General features: G+C 42.8%; 2 protein-coding genes across 4 annotated transcripts in view; one reads left to right on the top strand and one right to left on the bottom strand.

Moving 5' to 3' along the window:
• Window positions 1-2,719, top strand: POP5 (POP5 ribonuclease P/MRP subunit). Its single transcript, XM_012756535.2, has 5 exons — window positions 1-76; window positions 163-305; window positions 1,503-1,652; window positions 1,830-1,913; window positions 2,016-2,719. The coding sequence occupies exons 1-5, from the start codon at window positions 57-59 to the stop codon at window positions 2,129-2,131; spliced, it is 513 nt and encodes a 170-aa protein (XP_012611989.2). The 5' UTR covers window positions 1-56; the 3' UTR covers window positions 2,132-2,719.
• A 574-nt stretch (window positions 2,720-3,293) lies between these two features.
• The window catches only part of RNF10 (ring finger protein 10), a 38,012-nt gene continuing 15,600 nt past the window's right edge, over window positions 3,294-25,705 (bottom strand). Inside the window, exons 3-17 of one of the 3 annotated variants that reach the window (XM_012756526.3) lie at window positions 23,123-23,322; window positions 21,561-21,651; window positions 18,845-19,029; window positions 18,629-18,765; window positions 17,239-17,399; window positions 15,475-15,600; window positions 14,932-15,205; window positions 14,600-14,733; window positions 13,109-13,226; window positions 12,762-12,863; window positions 11,634-11,789; window positions 9,279-9,379; window positions 5,254-5,311; window positions 4,999-5,157; window positions 3,294-4,305 (exon numbers count right to left, since the gene is read on the bottom strand). In XM_012756526.3, coding sequence (XP_012611980.1) covers window positions 4,229-4,305; window positions 4,999-5,157; window positions 5,254-5,311; window positions 9,279-9,379; window positions 11,634-11,789; window positions 12,762-12,863; window positions 13,109-13,226; window positions 14,600-14,733; window positions 14,932-15,205; window positions 15,475-15,600; window positions 17,239-17,399; window positions 18,629-18,765; window positions 18,845-19,029; window positions 21,561-21,651; window positions 23,123-23,322 — 2,079 coding nt within the window. In that variant the 3' untranslated portion in view covers window positions 3,294-4,228. Of the gene's footprint in view, window positions 4,306-4,998; window positions 5,158-5,253; window positions 5,312-9,278; window positions 9,380-11,633; window positions 11,790-12,761; window positions 12,864-13,108; window positions 13,227-14,599; window positions 14,734-14,931; window positions 15,206-15,474; window positions 15,601-17,238; window positions 17,400-18,628; window positions 18,766-18,844; window positions 19,030-21,560; window positions 21,652-23,122; window positions 23,323-25,705 lie in introns of those variants that run through there. The other 2 variants (XM_012756527.3, XM_075996619.1) reach the window with 2 other exon arrangements.

The raw sequence follows: 25,705 nt of genomic DNA, 5'->3' as shown, positions 1-25,705 counted from the left end.
CGCGGGCGGAGCCCACATCCGCTTTGCACGTCGGGCCGGGTGGCTAGGAGGCCGCCATGGTACGGTTCAAGCACAGGTAAGCAACACTTTCTGGACCCTACCAGTGCCCTGCCGGGTCCCCGCGGCTCCAGCTCGCGCTCACCTCCCTCTCACCTGCCACAGGTACCTGCTCTGCGAACTGGTGTCTGACGACCCACGCTGCCGCCTGAGCCTGGACGACCGAGTGCTGGGCAGCCTCGTACGGGACACGATTGCCCTGGTGCACGGGGCTTTCGGCGCAGCCGCCAGCTCGATCGGCTTCGCGGGTGCGAGGGCGCTAGGGAAACCCGGGAGGACGGCGGGATTTGGAGTGGGCAGGCGCCAGAGTAGGGAGAAAGAAGGGGCTTGAGCGACCCCTGGAGCGGCCACGCCCGTGCATCGTCCTTTGTGCAGTATCGGTGTCTGGGACCTGGAGGGGGAGGTCCAGAAGTTAGGCAGAGATTGGGGGAACTTTGGGCAAAAATCTTCTCTGTACTTGTTGACATCTATAACTGGGGGTTGTGATTGAATAGGTTGGAGAATTAAATGATGTTGTGTATAATTCCCAGTATAAGCTATTATTAAACCGATTACATTTACATCTCATGGGAAAAGTCAAAATTACTCCCTGAAAAGCCCTTAGAGTTGGTAAAGTACAGAATTCATGGCTGTATATATAAGCCAGAACAAAGAAGGGCTTTTCTTCCACACTATTTAGTTCCTTCTTTTACTATAAACTCCAGAGTTAAATGCACGTAAATTCCCCTACGTCTGGTGAGCCTCAGCTTACTGCTACAAGAACGTATGGAGCCCAGTTGCAGTAAAAAACAACCTGGTCTTCAGACAAGGGTTTTTTTCCTGTTGAATAAAGATGGATATTCCCACCACCCTCATATATTTAATTAGTGAATTCGAAGAGCGTTTTATATTATTTATTTTGAGAGTCTTGCTCTGTCTCCCAAGCTAGAGTGCAGTGGCATTGTCATAGTTCACTGCAACCTCAAATTCCTAGGCTCAAGCAGTTCTGCCTCAGCCTCCCAAATACCTGGGACTACAGGTTCATGTCACTATGCCCTGCTTATTTTTCTATTTTTAGCAGAAATGGAGTTGGGAGAGTGGCTGGCGCTTGTGCAGAGCTGGTCTCGAATTCCTGAGCTAAAGCAATCCTCCCACCTCGGCCTCCCAGAGTGCTAGGATTATGGGGCATAAGCCACTGCCCCTGGCCCTAGAAGAGCATTTTAAATTATAAATTCATTCACCAATTCAGAATGGTGTGCAAGGCAAAGGGTGGTTATCCCCTTCCAAATGAAGGTCTGTCCTTAAGTGGTTCTTCTTCAGGAATCTTTGTTTCTACTCACTGGCACTTACCTCCCAAGTGCCACTGACCTAGAACATTTTTGGCATATGGTAGGCTCTGTTACCCTAAGGTTTTTAACCTGTTCATGTGCAAAGTCTTCCAAAATGACTTTTTCCCCCTTTTACAGTTCGATACCTCAATGCCTATACTGGAATAGTGCTACTTCGATGCAGAAAGGAATTCTACCAGCTTGTGTGGTCAGCTCTGCCTTTCATCACATACTTGGAGAACAAAGGACACCGTTACCCTTGTTTTTTCAACACATTACATGTTGGAGGTAGGGATGGCATGTGGTATGGCTCCTGATTTTCAATACGTGACGAGTTCAATCCTGAGTGGTAGGTGGGCCTTACTGATATCCCTCTGAGAATAAGATACTTTCCCCTAGCTCTGAAAGTCTGCCAGGTAGAGAACTTTCACAAGTGGTTGACACAAAAACTTCTTCATATGCCAGGTACAATTAGAACATGTCAGAAGTTCCTAATTCAGTACAACAGGAGACAGCTGTTGATCTTGTTGCAGAACTGCACTGATGAAGGTAAGCAACACTAGCCCAGTGCCCACCAGGCAATGACTGACCTTCAGCTGACTAAGATCGTTCCAAAGTCATCTTTCATCTGTGCTGTTTGCCATTCTCCAGGAGAGCGGGAAGCTATCCAGAAGTCTGTCACAAGAAGCTGTTTACTAGAGGAGGAGCCAGGTGAAGAGGAGCTTTCAGACAGTGGTGGTGAGGAGGCTGCTGAAGCAATGGAATGAGCTGCTGCTTCCTACATAGCAGGCTACGTTTTGCCCAAGCCTCGGACCCACTTCTTGGAATAGGACATTCTGTGTGGCAACAGCATCTTCTACCGTACTCCAGATTGAATGACTGCCAATCAGAGGACACATTACCAACTTGAAATGGAGGACTTACTCAAACTAAACTTGTCTTTACCTAGTGTTCCCTGGTTAAGTGATGTAGGTTTGAACTCTGTAGCTATAGACATTTTTGTATATAATTGCCTGGCTGAGAGTAGGCTTAATAAATATATTTGGTTTCTATAACATTTAGCATACTTGTTACCAAAAAAGGGGACTTAGGGAATTCATGCTTGGCCAACTATACATGGCTAAGTATACATTTTGAATACTTAGCCTTCTACTGAGGCTTTAGCTAACAAGTCATTTGGAACAGAAATATTAGTGAGACTCAACTACTAAACGTGGCACAGATCTATAGCCAGTCTCAGCACTGACCCATAGGGCTCTAAAAATACCACATTTCTAGCTTTTCATTGAGGAAAAAAAAGAAAAGAAAAAATAAAAATTGATACTTTAAAATTTAAAAAATAAATATATACCAGATTTCATTGCCAATACTTAATCAAGTGACTTAAAAACACAGATTTTGTGCTTGGGGGGGGGGGTTTGGCTTCACCTGACCTCATAATGCAAGGCCATTTAGCTGCTACCAACTTCAGGTGGTTTTCTACAGTTCCATTCTTCCCTATTGCTTTACACCTGAAGACAGGGAGACTGCCACACTCACAGGAACTAGGAAGGGCAAGAGACTTGATCAGGTTTGGTCTGCTACCTACTGACATTTCTAGGATCTGTTTTCCCCATAATAAACTGGGTGACATTCAAAGTATTATAAAAATTTAACAGAAAGATTTGTGATTTTGGCTTCAATGTGGTGCTTCCCCCCTCAACTCAGGGCCCAACACCCTCATTCACCCAGGAGAGTTCCTAACCTAGGATTTTTTTAAATGGCAGGTTAAAGCTAAGCGCTAAGAACTCTTTAGGCCTGACACCAAAAAAGACATTTATCCATGACAGCAGAATCGCTCAAGTTCATAGCAGCCGTTACTTTAAACTATTCAAGAAGTAACATGTCTAGCTGATCTGTAATCAACTTAAAAAAACCAAAAAGCTCATATTGCTTGTGCAGGTAATTTATTGCAACTATTTGCCTTCACATTCTGTTAACCTAGAAGTCACTTTATTAAGCAGCAAAAGAATTCACATCACTCAAATTCAGCTCAAACCAAAACATAAGAAAACTGCTCTAGGTAAGAGGGAGGCAGACAGCGGACAACCCTACTGCTTTCAAACTGTCCTGCTCTCTTCCAGGTGTGTCAGACTCCTGTTCCTACAACTTGAGTCACTGTCACAAAAAAAACAAGCTTGATTGGAGGAGTGGCAAGTCCCAGGGCTTCCTTCATGACAGTTAACAGCTTTCCTTATCAAGCAGCCATGTTCAAGAGGCAAAACCCTCCCTCACACATATTAGTGCCAAGAAGAACCTACCCCATCAGGCTGGCAACCCAGCCTGGCCAGATGTCAAGAAAAATGAACTGCAATTCAAACTGGGTGTCCTAAATCCATTTTATTCCCATCCCTCTGTTTCTGTAACAAGGAGAACTGGCTGAACAGGTAGGAAAGATTCAACTATTTTTAAAAGACAAACTGACAGGTGTGCTAAAACCATGAAGCCCTGACACATGATACTACAGCAGAGCAGTGCTGTACCATTCTGGTTTGGGCTATTCCAAGGATGACAAAAGGACTCAAAACTTATTTTGGGTTAAGAAAAATTAATTAGATGTGAGTCAAAAAGACTAACCTGGCAACAAACTAAAAACCTTGGCAGGAAGAGATCTCTTGTGAGTGTCAATACTTTATTTTGGTGTAAAGACGGGAAGCTGGAAAATACACTGTATTTAAAATTTTCTTGGTTCCCCCTCACGTTGTGGAAACCCCCTCCCCCCCAGTGCTAATCTGTTCAAACTCAAATACTTAAAAATTACAGCAGCCAAACAAAAGCACAGAAAAAAGAAAACCAGATGGAGAAGGTAGCCTGGGCCAGTACTGTCACTTGGTGTAGACGACTGAAGTGCTGAACAGGAGCTTCTGTTTCTGTTTTTTTCTTTTCTTTCCTCCTTTGTCTTCTAAAGGAAAACAGAAAGAGAGCTTGCTTAGCTTGAAATGCCATCCTCTTGTCCCCTGGCCAATTTTCATCACTAGGAGTCACAGAATGGGAACTAAGAGTGTAGGCTGTGGGATTAGGTTGCCTGGATTCAAATAGTCCTAGCATACATTACATGTGTCTTCAGACAAGTCACTTTATCTCCCTGGACCTCAGGTTCCTCATCTGTAATGGGAGAGTTTACACCCATTTACTGTGGTGGTTGGCAGAATAAAATTAGCACAGTGCTAGTAGGCACTTAGAAAGTACAGCATAAATGTGTTATGTTCTCATCTACCACGAATACCAGAGTAAGCCAGGCTTTAAGCCTGAATTCTCCATCCATTAGCTACCCTTTACCAACTCAAGATTCTAAAATGTAGGCAGGATCTACTCTCCACTGTGTCTTGGAAGGGGAAAACAGTAAGAGTTCCTTAGAATTTCACTTCAGGCCTCAAGAAATAATCTGAGTTGGTAAATAGGTCCTATCTGACATACCCATTGGACACATTAGTTGACAGTAGAATGTGTTGAAGACTGAGGGCCCAGAGGTTCAGATGAAGTGCCTGACCAATTAGTGATGTCTGCCACTGGATCCAGATGAAAATGGCATTTCATGTGTAGTCCGTTTGGCAAACCCTGTGGCTAAGCACTCCAGTTTTCTGTCCTTCCTTACCAGAGAGGGGATCTGAAGTAGCTGGTGTGTCCAGTTTCATGAAGGCTGCTTCAATTGCTTGGCTGAAGGAATTTTGGAAACTGGGCACAGGAACACGGTCTGAGTTATCACTCTCCCCATCGCTGTCCACAGGGGCAGGAGGAACTAAGCTGTTCTCATCTAAAAAATACCAGTGTTACAATTCTAGAAACAACTCTGGAGCCTTTTACTGAAAAGAGCCAAATTCACTCCCCTTCACCAGTGGGCCATCCTCACCTTTTTTTGGAGCAGTTTTGGGCCACACATCTGCTTTTGCTTTTCCAACCCTCAGCATCTGCCAAAGTGCAAGAGAGAGGGGAAAGAATTTAACTCATCCAGCTTCTCTTGTCCAGACTCCTACCCTGACACTAATTGGCTGAGGGGGGAGGCACAAACCAAATATCTCCTTTGAAAATATTTTCCAAGTACTTATCTCCTTAATACACTGTGTCAGTCATGTCCTTGACCCATGACAAATGGAAATGGCAGTGAACCCCACAAAGTTGTAAACCGTGAGCTATTCTGTTCCTTAGGAAACAGGTAAAAAAACACTATACAGGAGGCACAAGAGGTTCTTACTCAGACTCTCAGGTTGGAAATCCTGACTTTCTGATAAGTTTTCCTGCCCTTCACGGGACCCCTACAAACATCAACCTGTTGGAATAAACACTGTGTACTACCCTCCAGTTTCTAAACAAACCACATGGCTATCAGACTTCAGTTACTTAAGGCCAGGAAAACTAAACTTTATCCTGACACTGCTCCAACTGCCTTCACTACCTTTTAATCTTAGCTTTTCCAATACCTCCCTAATCATTAACTTTTAGATACAGCCATAGACCAGTAAAACTCCTACAAGTACAGTAAAATCAGAACAATCCTCCTTCCCCTGAAAAATCTTTTCATTTCACTTAGCCAAAGCCAGTTTTTTTATTGTTGAGGGCCACTGTGAGTCCCGACTGTCCAATATGCCATTCAACTCAAGGCAGGGAGGATTTTGTTCCTGGATAAATGTCAAGAGACAAGCCTGATAAGATTCAAGCAGGAATGCCTTACCCTAAAAGCATGTGTCCCAAAGTGAGGCATGCCTATTATTCAAAATGAGCTGTGTAGACAGATGTACATTTCATTAAATAACCTTTCTTCACCATGTATCGCTTTGGTGATCTTCTTCCTTGGTCCCTGGGAGCTTGCATCTGCTATGGTTTGAATATTTGACCCCTCTAAGCCTCATGCTGAAATCTGATCCCCAATGTTCAGAGGTGGGACCTAATGGGAGGTGTGTGGCCATGGGGGTAGAGGCCTCATGAATAGATTAACACCCTCCCTTAGGAGGTTTGGAGTAAGTTCCTGGCTCCATTAGAGCTGGTTGTTAAAGACAGCCTGGCACATTCCCCCACCAACCCCTTGCTTCCTCTTTCACAGTGCACAGGCTGACTCCCTGACTTCTGCCAAGAGTGGAAGCAGCTTGAGGCTTTCACCAGATGCCCAATCTTCCAACCAGCAGAATTGTGAACCAGATAAACCTTTTTCTTTATAAATTACCCAGCCTCAGGTATTTCTTTATAGCAACCCAAAGGGACAGGATCCAAATAGTATGACATTTGAATCATCTCACTTTTAAAAGGTAATTAATACATTCTATACAATTCTGAGTTAAAATATATGTACACACACATATATGTATATCGCCTATGTTTTATTCTTTTTTTTTTTTTTTTTTGAGACAGAGTCTCACTTTGTTGTCCAGGCTAGAGTGAGTGCCGTGGCGTCAGCCTAGCTCACAGCAACCTCAAACTCCTGGGCTCGAGTGATCCTTCTGCCTCAGCCTCCCGAGTAGCTGGGATTACAGGCATGCGCCACCATGCCCGGCTAATTTTTTTTTTATATATATATGAGTTGGCCAATTAATTTCTTTCTATTTATAGTAGAGACGGGGTCTCGCTCTTGCTCAGGCTGGTTTTGAACTCCTGACCTTGAGCAATCCGCCCGTCTCGGCCTCCCAAGAGCTAGGATTACAGGCGTGAGCCACAGCGCCCGGCCTTATGTTTTATTCTTATCAAAAATGTTTACATGTTTAACCTGAATCCACTTAGGAAACAATCACAAAAATCCAAACTAAAGGACACATTAAAGATCAACTGGCCCAGATACTTCAGAAGTATCCATGCCATGGAAAGGGGGAAAAATGCTGGGGGGGGGGGAAGCATGGGGGTGAGAGTGGCAGAGGAACTGTTACACTGTTACAGATCAAAAGAGACTAAAGACATTTGACAGCCAAATGCAATGAGTAATCTCTGATTGGACCCTGAACTAAAAAGAATAAAGGACATTGAGACAGATGGGGAAACAGAAATATGCACTATATAATATATTATTGTAGCAGTTAAATTTCTTGGACATGATAATTGTGGTTATGTAGGAGAATCACTTTCTTTGGCATGCATTGCCTAAGTATTTAAAGGTGAAGTGTCATTCATGACACAGAAAAAAAGGAGGAGAGAGGAGGAGAAAACAAACACAGAAAAACACTGGTGAATCTAGGTCAAAGGTAGTATTCATCATTCTTTCAACTCCAAGTTTGAATTTTTTCAAAATAAAATTGAAAGGAAAAAAAATGCCATAAAACCTAGTTTAGCCGGGCGCGGTGGCTCACGCCTGTAATCCTAGCACTTTGGGAGGCCGAGGCGGGCGGATTGCTCAAGGTCAGGAGTTTGAAACTAGCCTGAGCGAGACCCCGTCTCTACCAAAAATAGAAAGAAATTAATTGACCAACTAAAAATATATATACACAAAAATTTAGCCGAGCATGGTGGCGCATGCCTGTAGTCCCAGCTACTTGGGAGGCTGAGGCAGTAGGATAGCTGAGCCCAGGAGATTGAGGTTGCTGTGAGCCAGGCTGATGCCACAGTACTCACTCTAGCCTGGGCAACAAAGTGAGACTCTGCCTCAAAAAAAAAAAAAAAAAAAAAAACCTAGTTAAAAAAAAAACTTCAAGTACTTGGCGTAACTCCTGGGAGCCACTTTTTTTAATCCCCTCTGAAGTCCAGCAGTTATTTTTGAGGACTGCCCTCAAATTACTTTATTCTTCTTGAACACTGGACCTTCCTTATCAAAGTTCAATCCCTGCTTATTTCTCAGCACCAACTGCCATTTTTACATGAGAAGTATCCCTATCAATGGCTCTAAAGAACTGTTAAGGTAATGATTCCAAACTAGCCCAAACAAGCTAATACTGACTTCATACAGGGGCATTTATCAAACTATCCATCATCTTCCTCAGATATCTGAACAAAGGAATGATGAGTATTTGCTTATTGTTTTAGAGATTAATGAAGTCATTTGACAGCAGGTCTCCCTAGCCTAGTGTTTCCCCACCCTGCTGCTCCAAGGAAGCAGCTTTGGCTAGTTAGAATAACCAATCCTTCCCTCTCCAAAGTGAAGAGGAATGTTTATTCCATGTAACACATTAATACCACATCAATCAGAGGTCCTAGAATAAGAGACCAGTTAAAAGTGACAGATGCATCCCCAGCCCCTAGAACAGTGCCAAGTATCAAATGATTTTTTTTTTTTTTTAAAGACAGAGATTCACTCTGTAGCCCGGGCTAGAGTGCCGTGGCATCAGCCTAGCTCACAGCAACCTCAAACTCCTGGGCTCAAGCAATCCTTTTGCCTCAGCCTCCCGAGTAGCTGGGACTACAGGCATGCGCCACCATGCCCGGCTAATTTTTTCTATATACTTTTAGTTGGCCAATTAATTTCTCTCTATTTTTAGTCTCGCCCTTGCTCACACTGGTTTCGAACTCCTGACATTGAGCTATCCCCTCCTATCTCGGTCTCCCAGAGTGCTAGGATTACAGGCATGAGCCACCACGCCCGGCCTCAAATCATTTTTCAGATAATTTTTCAGATAAAACTCTGATCCTCCTTCAAGTATTCTTGGCCTCTCTTCTGGGAATGTCTACAGTAATATCTAAAGACTAAATCCATGAGTTTTCCTCTTAAAACCCTCCCATGATTATTAGAGTCAGTGCAACATTAGCCTGTCTCTGCAACAGAGTGGATGTCCATGACATAATCTTTCAGCCAACTCCTTGCTGCCTAGAAGTGGATACCCCTCACAGCCATCATATGACTTAATTTGTACAGCTAGCTGTATTAGAATGACAGGTAACAATCCCTGGATGAGGTTCCCATAATAACAAGCAGCAGAGTTAATGTTAGATACCCTTGGGCTACCTCACAAGCAAAGGATTTACCTGGGCAAAGGAAGGGAAGGGAGAGTCTTCTTCCAGACTCCCAACGCAGAATGAGGGACTGCCCTGACCGGCAGTGGGTGACAGAGGGGTCAGCAGAAAGTCTGAAAGGGAACCAGAGACCTGATTATATGAGTCAAGTTCCAAAGAGCTAGTGTCCTAACAAGATGAGCCCTGAATCAGGTCTGAATAATTACCAACCTCCCCTCAAAAAAGCAAAGCTTGATCCAACCTTCAACTTTACTATGTTTTTGTAAAGCAAAAAAAAAAAAAAAAAAAATCATCTATTACAACACTGACCAGTAAAGGGAGAGAAAAAGCTTCTTCATGGTTACAATAACACCAAGAGTCATGGTGGAAACTACTCCCATAGTAAGAAAAACTTGTCATGGACTGGTTTTATATGGATGGAGAAGCTCCAAGAAAAAGACAAAATTTAATCAGGTTAACCTTTATGTTCTAGCCAGAAGATGTCTATGACCTGGGAATATTCAATTAGAATCCAAGACCCATCAACAAGATCCAGTGTAAAGATGCAAACTTTTCTCTGCTACTCCGTCTGCTCTATTCTTTCTGACCCAGAGTTGAACACTTCTTCACACAGGTCTGTCTATCCACTGCCCTGACCGCTGCTGGACCAGAGGCCTATTCTCCCTCTTGGTAGCAGACCCTTCCAAAGTCAGGGGGCTGTCTAGTACTTTGATTCCTAAGATTGTCCAACTGCTCTTGCCTAAATACATTAAAAGCCCAAACTTTCAGAAAAGCTAGCATATAAAAATACAATCTTTATACACCACAAATAATGGATCCAATGATCTGCCACAGTCCTTTGTGTAACAGCTCCCTTCTCAGTTAAGCCCAAGAGCATCATGGTCACACAGTCCTCGAGAACCACTAGGTAATCCCAGTTCCTGCCATTAAGTCCCTGACTTAGCCTCAGGTTCCTAATCTGCAAACTGATAGGCATAGGATCACAAGGGTCACCAACAGTTTTAAATAATCTGACACACAGAAGAATAAAAAAAAAAAAAACCAGCCAGGCGTTGTGGTGCACATCTGTAGTTCCAGCTACCTGGGAGGCTGAGGCAGAAGGATGGTTTAGAGCCCAGGAGTTGGAGGTTGCAATGAGCTACAATGACACCACTGCACTCTACCCAGGGCAACAGAGTGAGACTCTGTCTCAACAGGGGAAAAAAATAAAAAGGGCAACTGAACACGTCTCCTCACAATCCCCTGCCCCTTCATATTAAAAAGAAAAAAAAAAATATTGAAACATTGGATTGTCAACAAAAGAAAAAAAAAAAATAAAAAAAAAAAAGAAAAAAAAAGAAAAAAATATTCTGACAGAGAAATAAGTCTTAAGTATCAAAAACTATCTGCCAGATAGATGAAGATCAGAAAAGAGAGCTCTCTGAAATCATAGTTGATACTAATAAATGTTTAATTTCATAACACTTTAATACATTCTCTCTATATATATAAGAAAAAGTATTATTTTTTATTTATTTATTATTTTGTGTGTAGAGATGGGGTCTCGCCATGTTGCCCAGACTGGTCTTGAACTCCTGGCCTCAAAATGATCTTCCTGCCTCGTCCTGCAAATTGCTGGGATTATGTGTGAGCCACCATTCTAGCTAAAAAAAAGTATTTTTAAAAAAAGGCTAAAGGCCTCTTTGAACAACATTTCAATCTTGATATCACTCCTTAGAGCAGAACACTGTTACCAGTTTGGAACATGTCTATTGTAATATTTTGGTATACATTTAGATGTAAAAATCCATAATAAAATGCTTTGCTTTGTGATAGGTTTTTTTTTTTTTTAAGCCACAAATGTTTGTTTTTATTCTACAACTTCTTATCTTCCCATTAGTCCATGAAGAGAGCTATTTCCTACTTCCACAAATGTGAAATATTTTATAGTACAAATGCTATCATTTAGCCATTCCCCTACTGATAGGCTTTGTAAGCTATTTCCTCTCTTTTTTTCTTTTTAGTTATTATAAATAATGCTACAATAAAGAGACACATACAAAGATGCTCAGGCATAAAGGGGAGTATCACAAACGTAAAAACTAGAAATAAAATAGCTGGGACATAAGAAAGAATCTAGGTTTAACTATCCTGCCTAATGAGCTGCCTTAAGCTTTTTAGAAGCTGGCAGAGTAGTCAGTACAACCAACTGGGAAGGGTGAATCAAATGGCAAGAATTTGATGTACCTCGGACTACCTCAAGGAAAGTTATTTACCTAAAGACCAACAACGCTATGCTGAGTAGGTCATGGTTATAAATTCAGACACCAAGGCTTTGCTTAAAGTCTAGCTGATGGCTGAATTCATTAAATCACAACCCTTATTTACCTGCATGGGAACCTGGACTTCTGCTAAGAGGAGAGAGAGAGAGGGCTCCATGGCCCTCGGTGCTGGTGGGACCCAAAGCAGAATCAGAGGAGCAGGTATAGGAATTGAAGGCAGGAAACTGCTGTAGATTCTCCAGGGGAATGTGGACTTCTGGATCTGCAAAGACAGACAACACTGGTAGGCCCATTTACAGAATTCTTTAAATCTTATCCAAAAGCTGAGGACAGCCAGTATGCATACCCCCAAGGGTCTACTCTAGAGAATGAAAACAGAAGCTTTAAAACCCAAATTTATAATAATTGTCATTCTATATCTTTGTTTTAATATAAAAGCCCTATTCCAAATATTCATAACTGAAGCTAGGTGATAAACATGGGGGTTATTTATATTGTTCTACTTGTCTGAACAGTTTCATAATAGAAAAGTTAAAATAAAAAATCCTATTCCTGAAACATCCGTTTTCCCAAAGTGTAGGACATGTGCCCAACACCCACACAGTGTTGGGACCCCAGGTATATATTATCCCAGTTTAAAATGTAAACTTTATGTTTCCATACCACATGGAGTCAAAGCAGCTAAGCCCTTTCCTTATCCAAGGCCTGAATCCCTTGTTTTCTAATGATTAATGAAGCTTATGCTAAAGAACCAGATCATAAGACTCTGTGCTTAGTGATACAAAAGAGCTCTTAAATCTAACTTCCTACATTTATTTCTTAGTCTGTCAAAATTTCTACCTTATAAAAGCCCTGGCAGACTCACCAGGCAGAGTGGCCCCAAATTAATAGAGAGTCAGAGGTAAGGTCAGTGATCCATCCATAGAGACAGTGGCCCCCAGCATTCTCACCAGATACCACTTTCTAATCCTGGAACAGCTTTTGGTCACCCACTATGCAAAGGTTGAATTTCATCTTAATCCTTACTATATGCTATGAACTTTGACCCATATTAATTTTTTAAATTCTCAAGCCTATGAAGGAGGCACTCTCATTATTTACATTTGAGAGTTGAAGAAAACAAGTGACTGAGTTGAGACATGAACCCAAGCAGTCTGGCTCCTGGGCTCAGGCCCAGAGCCTCATACATTGAGGCACAACAGTACTAGTCAAAGGCAAGAGTTCCTGAACTTACATTTGCCCTGTTTCTTGTTCTCCTCCATCTCTATCCTGCGCTCTCGACGGCGTTCCTCCCGAGCCTTCTTCTGGCGCTGACGCTTCCTCTTCTCAATGTCATCTGTGGATTGATCAGACTGTGAAGAAGCAAACCCAGGACTACCTGGCCATTAACTCCTCCCAGTACTAGTAGCTAAGCCCACACCAGTGGGCCCATCTGGACTAGGTGAATGGATGGAGTGTTTCGGGAGATACTGAGATTCATGACACAGCTCCTAAAGTTTCCTCCCATGCCGAGCTTTTAGCCACAGGAATCCTATCCCCGAACCCCACTATAAAAGAGAAGCAGAACAGGGGCATTCTCACCTGAGAATATCTCTAGGGTTTCCTTAGAGACAAGAGGAGGCTGCAGAGCCAGTTCACAGATGCTGAACTCACAGGTGAGTGGCAAGTGAGAGAGATATCTGTGACGCTGTCGAACATCCTACATTGGAAAAGGGACCAATTCACAACTAAGACCAGGCCTAACTCAGAGCAGAGGATCCCAATACATTTGTTGTATACAAAAGTATACATACACTCACAGAACTGTGGCTCAAAAGAGTAGTGCTCACTCTGACTTGGGGAAGGGGGGGGAAGGGCAATATACGTAACCTTCACATTTGTACTCCCATAATATGTCGAAATTTTTTTAAAAAGTCAAACCTAAGAAATCATGTAACCTGGTCTCCTCTATGGTATAAAAGTGAGGCTCCAACATATTACACTTTTGTGTGAATCAAGTTTGACACTCTCCCATAAAAAAAAAAAAAAGAGTTGTGCTCAGTATCACCATTTTGAAAAGCCAAACAGAAACTGTCAAATGACCTATAATAAGGCAGAATAAGCAACCAAATCTAGTTTTTTGGTTTATGCTGCAAGTGAGTAAACTGACTCTGGCAACAAATAATCTAAAACTGATCTGCTGTTTCTGATTTTCTAGGGCTCACAATTGAGGTAGGAAAACAAGGAAGATAATGTGTTGGCACAAAAACAGAAACACCAACCTATGAACCACTGAGAGAACTAATGATAACTGGATTAAAGCAAATAAAGCAGATTTCCCTACTCAAAGAAGCTTGGCCTAAAAGAGTAAAAACCGAAGCCCATCAATTTAAGTTTAATTTTCATTTCCATCCTTTTTATGCCTAAGTTTGATGAAAAGTTTATTACTCAAAGAATCTAATTTTGAGGCTTATTACAAATTTGATCAATACAGAGATAACTCCCAAAGGGCAAAAGTTTACATATGAAAATTATCAGAATATAATTCATAGGTATCTGCAAAGGTAAAAATGCACTTTGAGCCTCCTGCATAACTTAGCTTAAAACCTCCAAGGACTTTAAGTTTTTTGAACATTTCTCCCAAGCAATAAGGAGAAAGAACAACAAAAGTAAATTCCATCTTGAGCTAGGCACAGTGGCTCAAGCCTATTATATCCCTGAGACTCAGGGGGCCAAGGCAGGAGGATCATTTGAGGCCACAAGTTTGAGACCAGCCTGGGCAACATCGTAAGACCCTGTCTCTAAAAAAATAAACTCCATCTTGAATAAAGAGGAGAAATCTATAACCCTAATTATAATAAAAGAACCTTGGAAGCAGGGAGCAGTGGTAACTGACATAACAGAACCCTACCATGCTGAGAGAGCACCTAACTTTAAAAAAAAAATCAGAGCCCCATCATCACTGACAAAAACACTTAAAATACAAAAACTAAAGGCCCTGAAGGTTTGCAAACATAGGCCAACTAGGCCTACCTCAAAGAGAAGAGGTTAGTATTCCTCTCCCACCTTCCACTTTTAAAGGAAGGGCTTTACCTCAGACATGGAGTACCCAGCAATCTCCACCACAGTCGCTGAGATCTTCTCAGGGCTCCGCTCCAGGCTGCCATACTCCCGCACGAGGCAGCGCACATTCACGGGGTGCAGGAACATGTGCTGCCCGTCCTCCGCTGCAGACAAGGGACTTCATCACATAATAGTCTTGACCAGCCCTCAGGATGCCCCCTGCCCCCTCCTCATGCTCGACGGCATAAGCAATCCACGCCCCCAGGATCTGGTAGAGATACCCTTCCCCGCTTAGAGAGCCAGGTCATCTCTCTCTCAAACACCACTGTGGCAACCCAGCCCTCCTCTTCAGGGCCCCTCACCTTGATAGAAGTAGTAACAAGGAGAACTGCTCAGGTCTGTGAAGCCTGGATTGATGACTGGTTCCTGCTGGCTGGACTCAACACAAATGGTCCCTTCCCCAAGATTGTCATCTGCTAACTCCGAGTAATCACAGGCCTCTGACAACCCCTCAGGCTCTGGTTCAGACACTGCTTCCTCTTCCTCTACCAGAGGGAGAGCAAGAGGACGAGGAGAGTCCAGAGAACAAACTTCCGTGGTTTCTTCATCAAATGCAGACAGATAGTCTAGCACACCCTGTTGGAACAAACCCTAGGTCAACAGAAAGTGTGTGTTTGCTTTCAAGAAGTGATGTAGCAAAGGCAGGCTTAAGAACCAAGCTCTCTGGCTGTTTATCTAGCTATCACGTTCACTGATCAAACACCCCCGGGGAAAGAATTAATAAGCACACACAGGAAATACTGAGTCCCCTCTTCTGACAAAGTTCAGGCCTCATAGTAGTGCCTACCAGCTCAATAGCATTTGAGGAATGGTAACCATTTAGTCTGTAACAGAGACACACTAACCTTCCTGGGTTGAAAGACAGACTCCTTCGCCAAGGGAGCCATCAGCACCAGTTGTCCCAGAGCAGCCATGACACCAGTGACCTCCCCTCTGCTTTCAGCCAATCCTGATAGAGCCTCCTCCCGAGTCTAAGGCCATCAGAGAAAAGACCATGGAAAGGTAAGTTTCCAGAAACACACTTATTAGAGTGTGTTTCTACAAGTTAAAAGCCAACAAGACCCAATTGGGGCCGGACGCGGTAGCTCACGCCTATAATCCTAGCACTCTGGGAGGCCGAAGCAGGCGGATTGCTTGAGGTCAGGAGTTTGAAACCAGCCTGAGCAAGAGCGAGACCCCGTCTCTACTATAAACAGGAAGAAGTTAATTGGCCAACTATTACATATAGAAAAAATTAGCCAGGCTTGGTGGCGCATGCCTGTAGTCCCAGCTACTTGGGAGGCTGAGGCAGGAGGATCTCTTGAGCCCAGGAGTATGAGGTTGCTGTGAGCTAGGCTGATGCCATGGCACTCACTCTAGCCTGGGCAACAAAGTGAGACTCTGTCTCAAAAAAAAAAAAAAGGCCCAATTAGAAGGGTTTAGTTAGGGACTTAACATCCTCAATCTTAACAGAAGCAAAAAGCATCTGTACCCACAAAGGATGGTATTCTGCTTAGAATCCAATACTGACAATACTACACAAAAGCTTCATGAACAGAAATCAAAGAACATGAAACTAGCCTTTTAGGTTTTACAAACTATGCTCAGAAAGAGGCCCAGAGTAGGAGGCAGGGGTCTGGCTAACTCCACCTCAACCTGGACATCCCTAATTCTATGTAGCCTTTCTTCTACCTGAAATGGCTTTTGAACAAATATTGCTGCAAGACAGAAAATAAAAATTAAATATGCAGGACTCTGCCTAAGGAAGATCTGGGAATCAGTGAGAAAAGAGTTCAAATACCGCTTCACCCCTTATTATTTAAGTGTCCTTAAGCAAATCACCTAACTGTGATTCCACTTCCTCACCCACGAAAGGGGTAATTGTAGCAACCACACCAGCATATGAAGCTTAAGTGAGACAAATAAGTATAGCACTCTGCCCATCACACACTAATCCCTCAATAAATGTGGGCTTTCATCACTCTAACCTACATCAGTCAATGGTTCTCAAAGTGTGGTCTGGGGATGAGCAGCATCAGAAGCACCCTGGAATTTATCATAATGCAAATGACTGAGTCTGAGTCTGAGTCTACTGAACCCAGATCTACTAAAGCAAACTCTCAGAGTGGAGCCCAACAACCAGTGACTCTGATGCTTAAGGTTTAAGAATCCCTGTTGTGAAGGACACAAAGGACTTAAGGAATTCTATCCTTGGATAATTCTTGCTGCTCCATGATCCTCAGCAGGTATTGCTAAGGCAGGCCATAATACTTTCCCCACATCATCTGTTAAAACACCTCTAAAATCAAATCTAAAAATTTTCCCAGAAAACAAAAACACCAACCTTGCTTACCTAAGAAACAACATAGCTTACCTAAGAAACTCTACTGTCACAATTAGTTATAATGCCATTTTGACTTGTTACTTTCTAGAAAGAGCTTAAAAGCCTCTAGGTTAGCCCTTCCCTCCCATCACCAAACAAAGTCCAGAGCAAATTGGTTTTTTTAGCCATTCTCTGATTATCTTAAATGTGGGCTTGAAGTAACTTATCCCCACTGTCCATCCACTCAGCCCCTGACAGTGGAAAGGTTTAGCATTTCTGCTTTTAGGTTTCTAATGCATTTTCTCACCTTGAGCTCCTGGATAGCTGCCTCAATAAAGCAGGACTCAGGAGTGTGCTTCTCCTCTGCCAGCTGCTGTTCTAGTGCTACTTTCTCTTCCAGAACTACCCGCTGCAACACCTGCTCCTTGGAGGCCAGCAGCAACTTGGAGTACTGGCTGTGCTGTTCATCTACAAGAAAGCCAGCAAGATCACAAAATACAACACTCAATGCTCATGATGGTGTGGCTAAACAGGAACTTTCATACATAGCCTTTTTTCTATGGTGAAGATGGGGTAATTTAGCATAATTACCTAGAAAATAATTTAAGAATGGTCTTAAAATAAGATTTATAACTCTGACCCCGTAATAGAAGACATCTAAGAAAACCAGAGATATAGTCAAAAATTTAGTCACACAATGTTTATTAATTACAGCATCGTATGTAATATCAGAAAAGCCAAAACTAACCAGTAAGTCCAACTAATAAAGAAATGGCTAGAGAAAATTTTGTGTGCACTCTGGGAGGCCGAGGCAGGAGGATTGCTCCAGGTCAGGAGTTAGAAACCAGCCTGAGCAAGAGTGAGACCCCGTCTCTACTATAAATAGAAAGAAATTAATTGGCCAACTAATACATATAGAAAAAATTAGCCGGGCATGGTGGCACATGCCTGTCGTCCCAGTTACTCGGGAGGCTGAGGCAGCAGGATTGCTTGAGCCCAGGAGTCTGAGGTTGCTGTGAGCTAGGCCGACGCCATGGCACTCACTCTAACCTGGGCAACAAAGCAAGACTCTGTCTCAAAAAAAAAAAAAAAAAAATTATTGAGAAATGTATCTTTTACCCAGAGATTAAAATGCTCACTTCAGCATGGAACACAGAGAATACCACTACTGGCATTTTCCCCACCATAAGCATTTATCACACTCTGTATCTAAACGACTGACCTACTGGGTCTCTTTTCCTTTGTTTCTTGTTTTTTAAGACTAGGCACACGAAGCAGCAGGAGTGGAGAAGGAACAAAGAAATCTTTAACTGGCTCTGATTAATTAGTTGTAAACACCACTGCACTTGGACCAGCCCAGATCTGTCTGTTTCATGAGACTACTGAGTTCCTTGAGACGGACACCAAGACTGGCTGGACTTTGGAATCCCTAAGACTGGGCACAGTGCCAGACATTATTCAATGAAGACTTGTACAATGAAAAACTAAAATATGTCTGTGTATATGAATCAAACCTGAAACCAAAAGTTAATCTATTCTCCACGAACTCCACCCTAACCTATCAGAATGCTATGACTAATTTGAACATGCTGGAACTGGCTTGCCCAAAGACTAACTTTCTGACACTAGAAGGAAATATTCAAAAGCCTTAAAGGGTGAACCCAGTATTATTTGTCCCCCAAATTAGCAGAACTCACCTCCTAGACGAATGGGATGGTCTACGTTCATCCATTTGGATTTGGGCAAGGCCACCAACACCCCTTTTTCCCTCTTCATCAACTGCATCGTAATGGTATCGCCAACAACATACTGACGTGACTCTGTGGCAACAACACTGTAACATGGACATTTAGATGTAGCGGGACAAGGAGTTAGCAGACCAGGGACTAATCTTGTAAATGTCTTTATCTTACCTCTTGAGATCCTTCTTATGCACAGAACTATAACAGATGGGACATTTACTCCAGGTCTTCTCACTTAGTGAAAGATAGTGCAGGATGCAGGCCCAGCAGAAGATGTGTCCACAACGGGTTATCTTGGCTGCAGTAGGTGGATAGAGGCATATTGGGCAAGAGGGCACTTCATGGCTACAAATGCGCTGAAACAAAACACCACAAGTTTCACTGCTTTCAGAATTGACTTTGGATTGTCAAAGTTAAAGCCTCTCTTCTCTCATCCCTATCCCTGCATATCCCTTCTCAATACCGCTTCATTAAATTATTTAACAATGCAGGTACACACATAATAGCTCTTTAACCACTTCGGGACCAGCGTCGACTATAGTCGACAGACACCGATGAACACGCACAGTGGCTTTAGCTGACAGCCATGATATGAAGGCGCACAGCCGAGCGCCAACTTTAGCCAACAGCCGTTATATGACTTTTCTAATTTTTCATTTATCAAAATAAAATTGTGAACATTTAAAAATAACGTAATGAAAACATATATGTATATGTTACCTATTCTGATATTAACATTACAAGTAAAGCTGCCTGTAAAATAAAACAAGCTTTCAGTGCTTTAAAGCTTTCCTCATCACACAAGAGCAAAATGGATTCCTTGTCAATGCACAGCACAAGCTGTGGACAAGTGCAGACTATGAGTGCCAGCTGTGGGCAAGGTTTCCTGGCCAGTGAGCGTGGTCCTGAAGTGGTTAAGCAAATCATTAAGGAAATCATAATGGTTGGCCGGGCGCAGTGGCTCACACCTGTAATCCTAGCACTCTGGGAGGCCGAGGCAGGCAGATTGCTCGAGGTCAGGAGTTCAAAACCAGCCTGAGCAAGAGCGAGATCCCCATCTCTACTATAAATAGAAAGAAATTAATTGGCCAACTAATATATAGAGAAAAAATCAGCCAGGCATGGTGGCGCATGCCTGTAGTCTCAGCTACTCGGGAGGCTGAGGCAGGAGGATCGCTTGAGCCCAGGAGTTTGAGGTTGCTGTGAGCTAGGCTGATGCCATGGCACTCACTCTAGCCTGGGCAACAAAGTGAGACTCTGTCTCAAAAAAAAAAAATCATAATGGTTTAATTAAAACACACATAACAGGCCGGGCGCGGTGGCTCACGCCTGTAATCCTAGCACTCTGGGAGGCCGAGGCGGGCGGATTGCTCAAGGTCAGGAGTTCAAAACCAGCCTGAGCGAGACCCCGTCTCTACCATAAAAATAGAAAGAAATTAATTGGCCAACTAATATATATAATATAAAAATCAGCCGGGCATGGTGGCTCGTGCCTGTAGTCCCAGCTACTCGGGAGGCTGAGGCAGCAGGATCGCTTGAGCCCAGGAGTTTGAGGTTGCTGTGAGCTAGGCTGACGCCACGGCACTCACTCTAGCCTAGGCAAGAAAGCGAGACTCTGTCTCAAAAAAAAAAAAAAAAAAAAAAAAAAAAAAAACACACATAACAGGTATTTTGGAGGTTCTACACTAAGGGAAAAAAGACAAATCACTATATAATCCCATTTACAAAAAAAGATTTGATATGCATGCATACATAAAGGCATAAAGAGGGTCTACAAGTAATCTCCCAGTAATTTCCAAGAGAGAAGGCCTTAACGAGACTTCACTTAATGTGTCTGTTTTTTTAACCAAGGCACATAAAAAGTAAGTTTTATAGGCCTTCTACGTCATTACCATGTTTAAGCCCTAGCAGAATTTCTAAGCATTTGTGCGATATAAGCCCTACCCCGAAAATAAGACCTAGTGATAGGCGTGGCTATGCAGTGTATCTGCACAACCCATGCATTTCGTCGCGGAGCTGTAAAGATGATGAGCAGCCCTTCTCATCTGCCCCATGAACTCTATTGCTTGACATGAGAGATTGGGGCCAATGGTTCTAAAGGAAATAGAGTCACAAGAAATTCAGGATGGACTTCGGGGTTTGGAGAGTTATGATGATGTTCCAGAAGAAGACAACTTAACTATATTTCAATAAATATAGACTGCTGTACCATACTTAAAAAAAATAACACATCCCCTGAAAATAAGCCCTAGAGTGTCTTCTTAAGGAAAAACAAATATAAGACCTTGTCTTATTTTCAGGGAAACACGGTATCAGATGATTTTATGAATTTTCACAGTAATGGGAATTCAAGTTTTGCGGCCGAAAGCCCGTTCATCAAGAAAGAAAAAAGTACCTGTCATTTTTAAAGTTAATTCTTCCATATCAGATGCCCTATTAGGATTAACAAGGGATACCTAGAGTTCCTAACTTCAGTAGAAAAACAATGCGGCAGTGGCTTTGAAAGTTCAACTGTGTGGCTCATTCACCTACCGCAAAACTAATGTTTAATTTGATACTGATTACTACAAATACTGCCAATGAGGCAATGACTATGTAATGAGCCTGCCCTCAGCCATGAGGGTAACAAGTCCCTGCTTACTACTTCTCAACTCATACATCTTCAGATCAGAGCCTTCAACATCCCATCTCTACAGGCCAGTGCCAATTAGAGAATCACAAAATGGACTCCAGGAACCAGGGAGTGGCCTCTGAGAAATGGCCACAGGAAGGCCAGGCAGAAAAGGGTATCAGCAGTGAACACAGCCAACAGCTGCTATGTCACCACAGTCCCTCTCTTTAGTCCTCTCCCCCATTAACAGCTCACAGGCTTGGCTGAACTACTTACCACTTGTTCCACAAAGTCCCAGTTGACTAAAGTATCAGGATCAGCAAAATGAGCTGTGTAGTCTTGTTCTTCAGACACCACAAACTGGCAGCTGGAAATAGGGAAGACGACAAGGAAAGGGCAGACTGTCAGAATCCACCAATAAGCCCTCAGCAGAAATTCAAGCATCTCTTCACTTAGAAATCAAATGCAGGCCACTGAGCAGCCATGCTTAGTGAAGCACTGTACTAGTTATCAGCCTCAGTTCTGAGCCCTGACTCTGGAAGGGATCCAAATACTCAGCAGGCAGAAGTCTAAATCCTGTTTCTTCTACTTCCAAGCCCAGTCAAACTCCCTGTAGACCTCCCTTGAACTAAAATTAACTCCAATAGCCAGCAGTAAGCCAGATTTCCTCCCTCGCCACTCAGAACATGGCAAGTATTCAAAGTAGTAGGAAAGAATGTTCTTAATCATTTGAGACTGGTTTACATAAAATACAAAATGGTTACTTCAGTCTAGATCCAAGGTCAAATCTTACATTATGACTAAGGCTACCCAAAAGGAAACAAAAGAATATCAGTATTTGAGCAAATGTATGCCAACCACTGCAATTTCTCATTTAATTCTCCCTTAACACTCTGGGAGGCTGAGGTGGGTGGATTGCTAGAGGTCAGGAATTCGAAACCAGGCTGAGCAAGAGTGAGACCCCCGTCTCTACTATAAAACAGAAAGAAATTAATTGGCCAACTAATATACAGAGAAAAAATTAGCCGGGCATGGTGGTGCATGCCTGTAGTTCCAGCTACTCAGGAGGCTAAGGCAGCAGGATTGCTTGAGTCCAGGAGTTTGAGGTTGCTATGAGCTAGGTTGACACCACGGCACTCACTCTAGCCTGGGCAACAGAGTGAGACTCTGACTAAAAAAAAAAAAAAGAAGAAGAAGAAGAAATTTCCACTTCTTTATAGAAAAGATGATACTCAAAATGGTTAAGTAAATTACCCAAAGTTAAGGGCCAAAAAGAGATTCAAATCTGGGTCCAATTCCAAACAATTTTTCTACCTCATCGTAATACTAAGACATTTATTGTAAAACCGTTATTTGTTAGCCGAGGTGGGAGGATCGCTTGAGCTCAGGAGTTCAAAACCAGCCTGAGCAAAACCCTGTCTCTACCAACAACAGAAAAAATTAGAATGGAAGGTGGTGCATGCCTGTAGTACCAGCTACTCAGGAGGCTGAGGCCGGAGGATCACTTGAGCCCTGGAGTTTGAGGTTGCAGTGAGTTATGATAACAACACTGCACTCTACCACAGGCAAAAAAGAGTGAGACTCTGCCTCAAAACACAAAACAAAAACAAAAATAAAATAAAAAAACAAAAACAAAAACCTGTATTTGTTTAAGTACCAAGAAAATCCCCTTGGAAAATGAGTTAAAGAAAGGGAAGGAGGGGAAAAGAGAAAAAGAACCAGACCAATTCCCTTTCTGCCTCTCTCCCACATAGTTTAAAGGAAGCCTCCTCGCTGTAGTTCTACAATTACCCAGAGAGACCCAATTTCACTTTCCTCCTTGGAATAGTAATACTCACTTGGCCTGTAAAAAAAGTTCCTTGTTAAAAGGTTTATGTCCCCACTTGTTCCTTTTTCCCCAGCTGCCATGTCCACTGCCTTCAAAGTGACCTGCATGGCCACGGGGTTCAAAAGTGAAATTCAACAAGTGGTTCAGGTTGATCTTCTTAGGACCAGAGAACTGGGCAGGGCTAAACTCTGCCCGTTGAGCCTCTGCTACCTAGAGAAAATGAGAATGAATCAGGGTATTTCAGATTAGGACAACACTTACCAATTTACAGCAGAAACCCACACAACCCTCTTCCTACACTGCTTAAAATATTAACTAAATAAAACCTAGACTCAAAGCAAACAATCTTCCTAGGAGATGGTAATGCAAAAGCCTACCCAAGAGTGAATGGGAGTGAAGAGGAGGAAAAAGAGCCTTTAACATACAATTACTTAAACTATTTAGTCTGCTCTGCTAAGTAGCAATTAACCATTAAAGGACAAAACCCAGCACGAAATCCTCTAGCTATCTTGAAGCACAGATTTACTTACTGAATTAATATTTAGACCTGGCAACCTTCACTCTTGTTTGCCTACTTGTTCTTTGACTTGTTTCTGGCAAAGTCAGTCTGTGGAGCCGTATTTTAGAGGTGGCTTGCAGGCAGCTACTAACTGCCCTAAGCTTCTGGATACTGCCAGAGCCCTCTCATTTAAGATACACACTGTTATTCATTGTTAATTAAAACTGGCAGAATTAGAACATGTAGGCAGACTAGCTCTGTGTCCAGAAATAAACCCAATCAGCAGATTCAGAAACAGTTCAGAAAGTGATAGGAAACCATATATGAGAAATACCACTGCACAGAAAGATGGAAGAAACCACGTCAAGATGTATTTCAGTCCCCTCAACATTCCCAAACTGAAATGGTATAGACAGGTGCTGTAAGTCAGCTAGTGCATTTCTCCAACCCACTTTCCCCTTTAACGTTATATACACTTTGCCAGACACTTTAAATGAATACATACCATTACCTTATATGGGTACAGCATATTTTATTTTACTTATTTTACTTTTTCTCTTTTTTTTAAGAGACAGGGTATCACTGTCACCCAGGCTGGAGTGCAGTGGTGCAATCACACCTCACTGTAATCTTGAACTCTTGACCTCAAGAGATCTTTCTACCTCAGTCTCCCGAAGTGCTAGAATTACAGGCATGAGTCACCACGCCCAGCCATAAAGCAAATTTGAAGGCCCTACTCTATGGCACAGATTATTTGTAACTTTTTCACTGTAACAAAATAATACAGTGAGCTACCACTGGGCCACTGCACTCCAGCCTGGGTGACACAGCAAGATCCTATCACTAAAAAGATAAGATAAAAAACAAAATAAAGGCCGGGCGTGGTGGCTCACGCCTGTAATCCTAGCTCTCTGGGAGGCCGAGGCGGGCGGATTGCTCAAGGTCAGGAGTTCAAAACCAGCCTGAGCAAGAGCGAGACCCCGTCTCTACTATAAATAGAAAGAAATTAATTGGCCAACTGATATATATATAAAAAATTAGCCGGGCATGGTGGCGCATGCCTGTAGTCCCAGCTACCTGGGAGGCTGAGGCAGAAGGATCACTCGAGCCCAGGAGTTTGAGGTTGCTGTGAGCTAGGCTGACGCCACGGCACTCACTCTAGCCTGGGCAACAAAGGGAGACTCTGTCTCAAAAAAAAAAAAAAAAAAAAAAATTAGCCGGGCATGGTGGCGCATGCCTGTAGTCCCAGCTACTCGGGAGGCTGAGGCAGAAGGATCACTCAAGTCCAGGAGTTTGAGGTTGCTGTGAGCTAGGCTGACGCCACGGCACTCACTCTAGCCTGGGCAACAAAAGTGAGACTCTGTCTCAAAAAAAAAAAAAAAAAAAAAGGCAGGCATACAGTGAAAGGGAGTTTCTATTCCAGAGGTGATGAATATACCCTCAGATATTCTATGCATATAGAATCGTGGTATATGACCTTTAAAAATAAACACAAAACCGGGCATGGTGGCGCATGCCTGTAGCCCCAGCTACTCGGGAGGCTAAGGCAGGAGGATCACCTGAGCCCAGAAATTCCAGGCTATAGTACACTATGATAGCACCTATGAATAGCTACTGCACTTCAACCTGAGCAACATAATGAAACTCCATCTCTAAAAATATAAATAAGAATTTTAAATTAGGCCAGGCGCGGTGGCTCACGCCTGTAATCCTCCACTCTGGGAGGCCGAGGCAGGCCGATTGCTCGAGGTCAGGAGTGCAAAACCAGCCTGAACAAGAGCGAGACTCCGTCTCTACTATAAATACAAAGAAATTAATTGGCCAACTCATATATATAGAAAAAATTAGCCAGGCATGGTGGTGCATGCCTGTAGTCCCAGCTACTCGGGAGGCTGAGGCAAAAGGATTGCTTGAGCCCAGGAGTTTGAGGTTGCTGTGAGCTAGGCTGATGCCACGGCACTCACTCTAGCCTGGGCAACAAAGTGAGACTCTGTCTCAAAAAAAAAAAAAAAAAATTAAATTTAAATTTAAATTAGAAAAAATAAAACTATAACAAGTGGCAGACAGGCAACTTCCTTTTTATTAACAAAAGAT

The sequence above is a fragment of the Microcebus murinus genome, chromosome 22 (genome assembly GCF_040939455.1).
Source record: "Microcebus murinus isolate Inina chromosome 22, M.murinus_Inina_mat1.0, whole genome shotgun sequence".
In the NCBI taxonomy this organism is placed as follows: domain Eukaryota; kingdom Metazoa; phylum Chordata; class Mammalia; order Primates; family Cheirogaleidae; genus Microcebus; species Microcebus murinus.
Note: the sequence above shows the minus strand (reverse complement) of the source record. Positions and strands in the feature narration are given on the sequence as shown.

What these genes read in the sequence shown, in the direction of transcription:
- POP5 (XM_012756535.2), top strand. Translation starts at nt 57, where the DNA reads ATGGTACGGTTCAAGCACAG. An exon ending in ATGGTACGGTTCAAGCACAG is followed by an intron (nt 77 to 162) that starts GTAAGCAACACT and finishes CACCTGCCACAG; the next exon opens with GTACCTGCTCTGCGAACTGG. An exon ending in CAACACATTACATGTTGGAG is followed by an intron (nt 1,653 to 1,829) that starts GTAGGGATGGCA and finishes TTCATATGCCAG; the next exon opens with GTACAATTAGAACATGTCAG.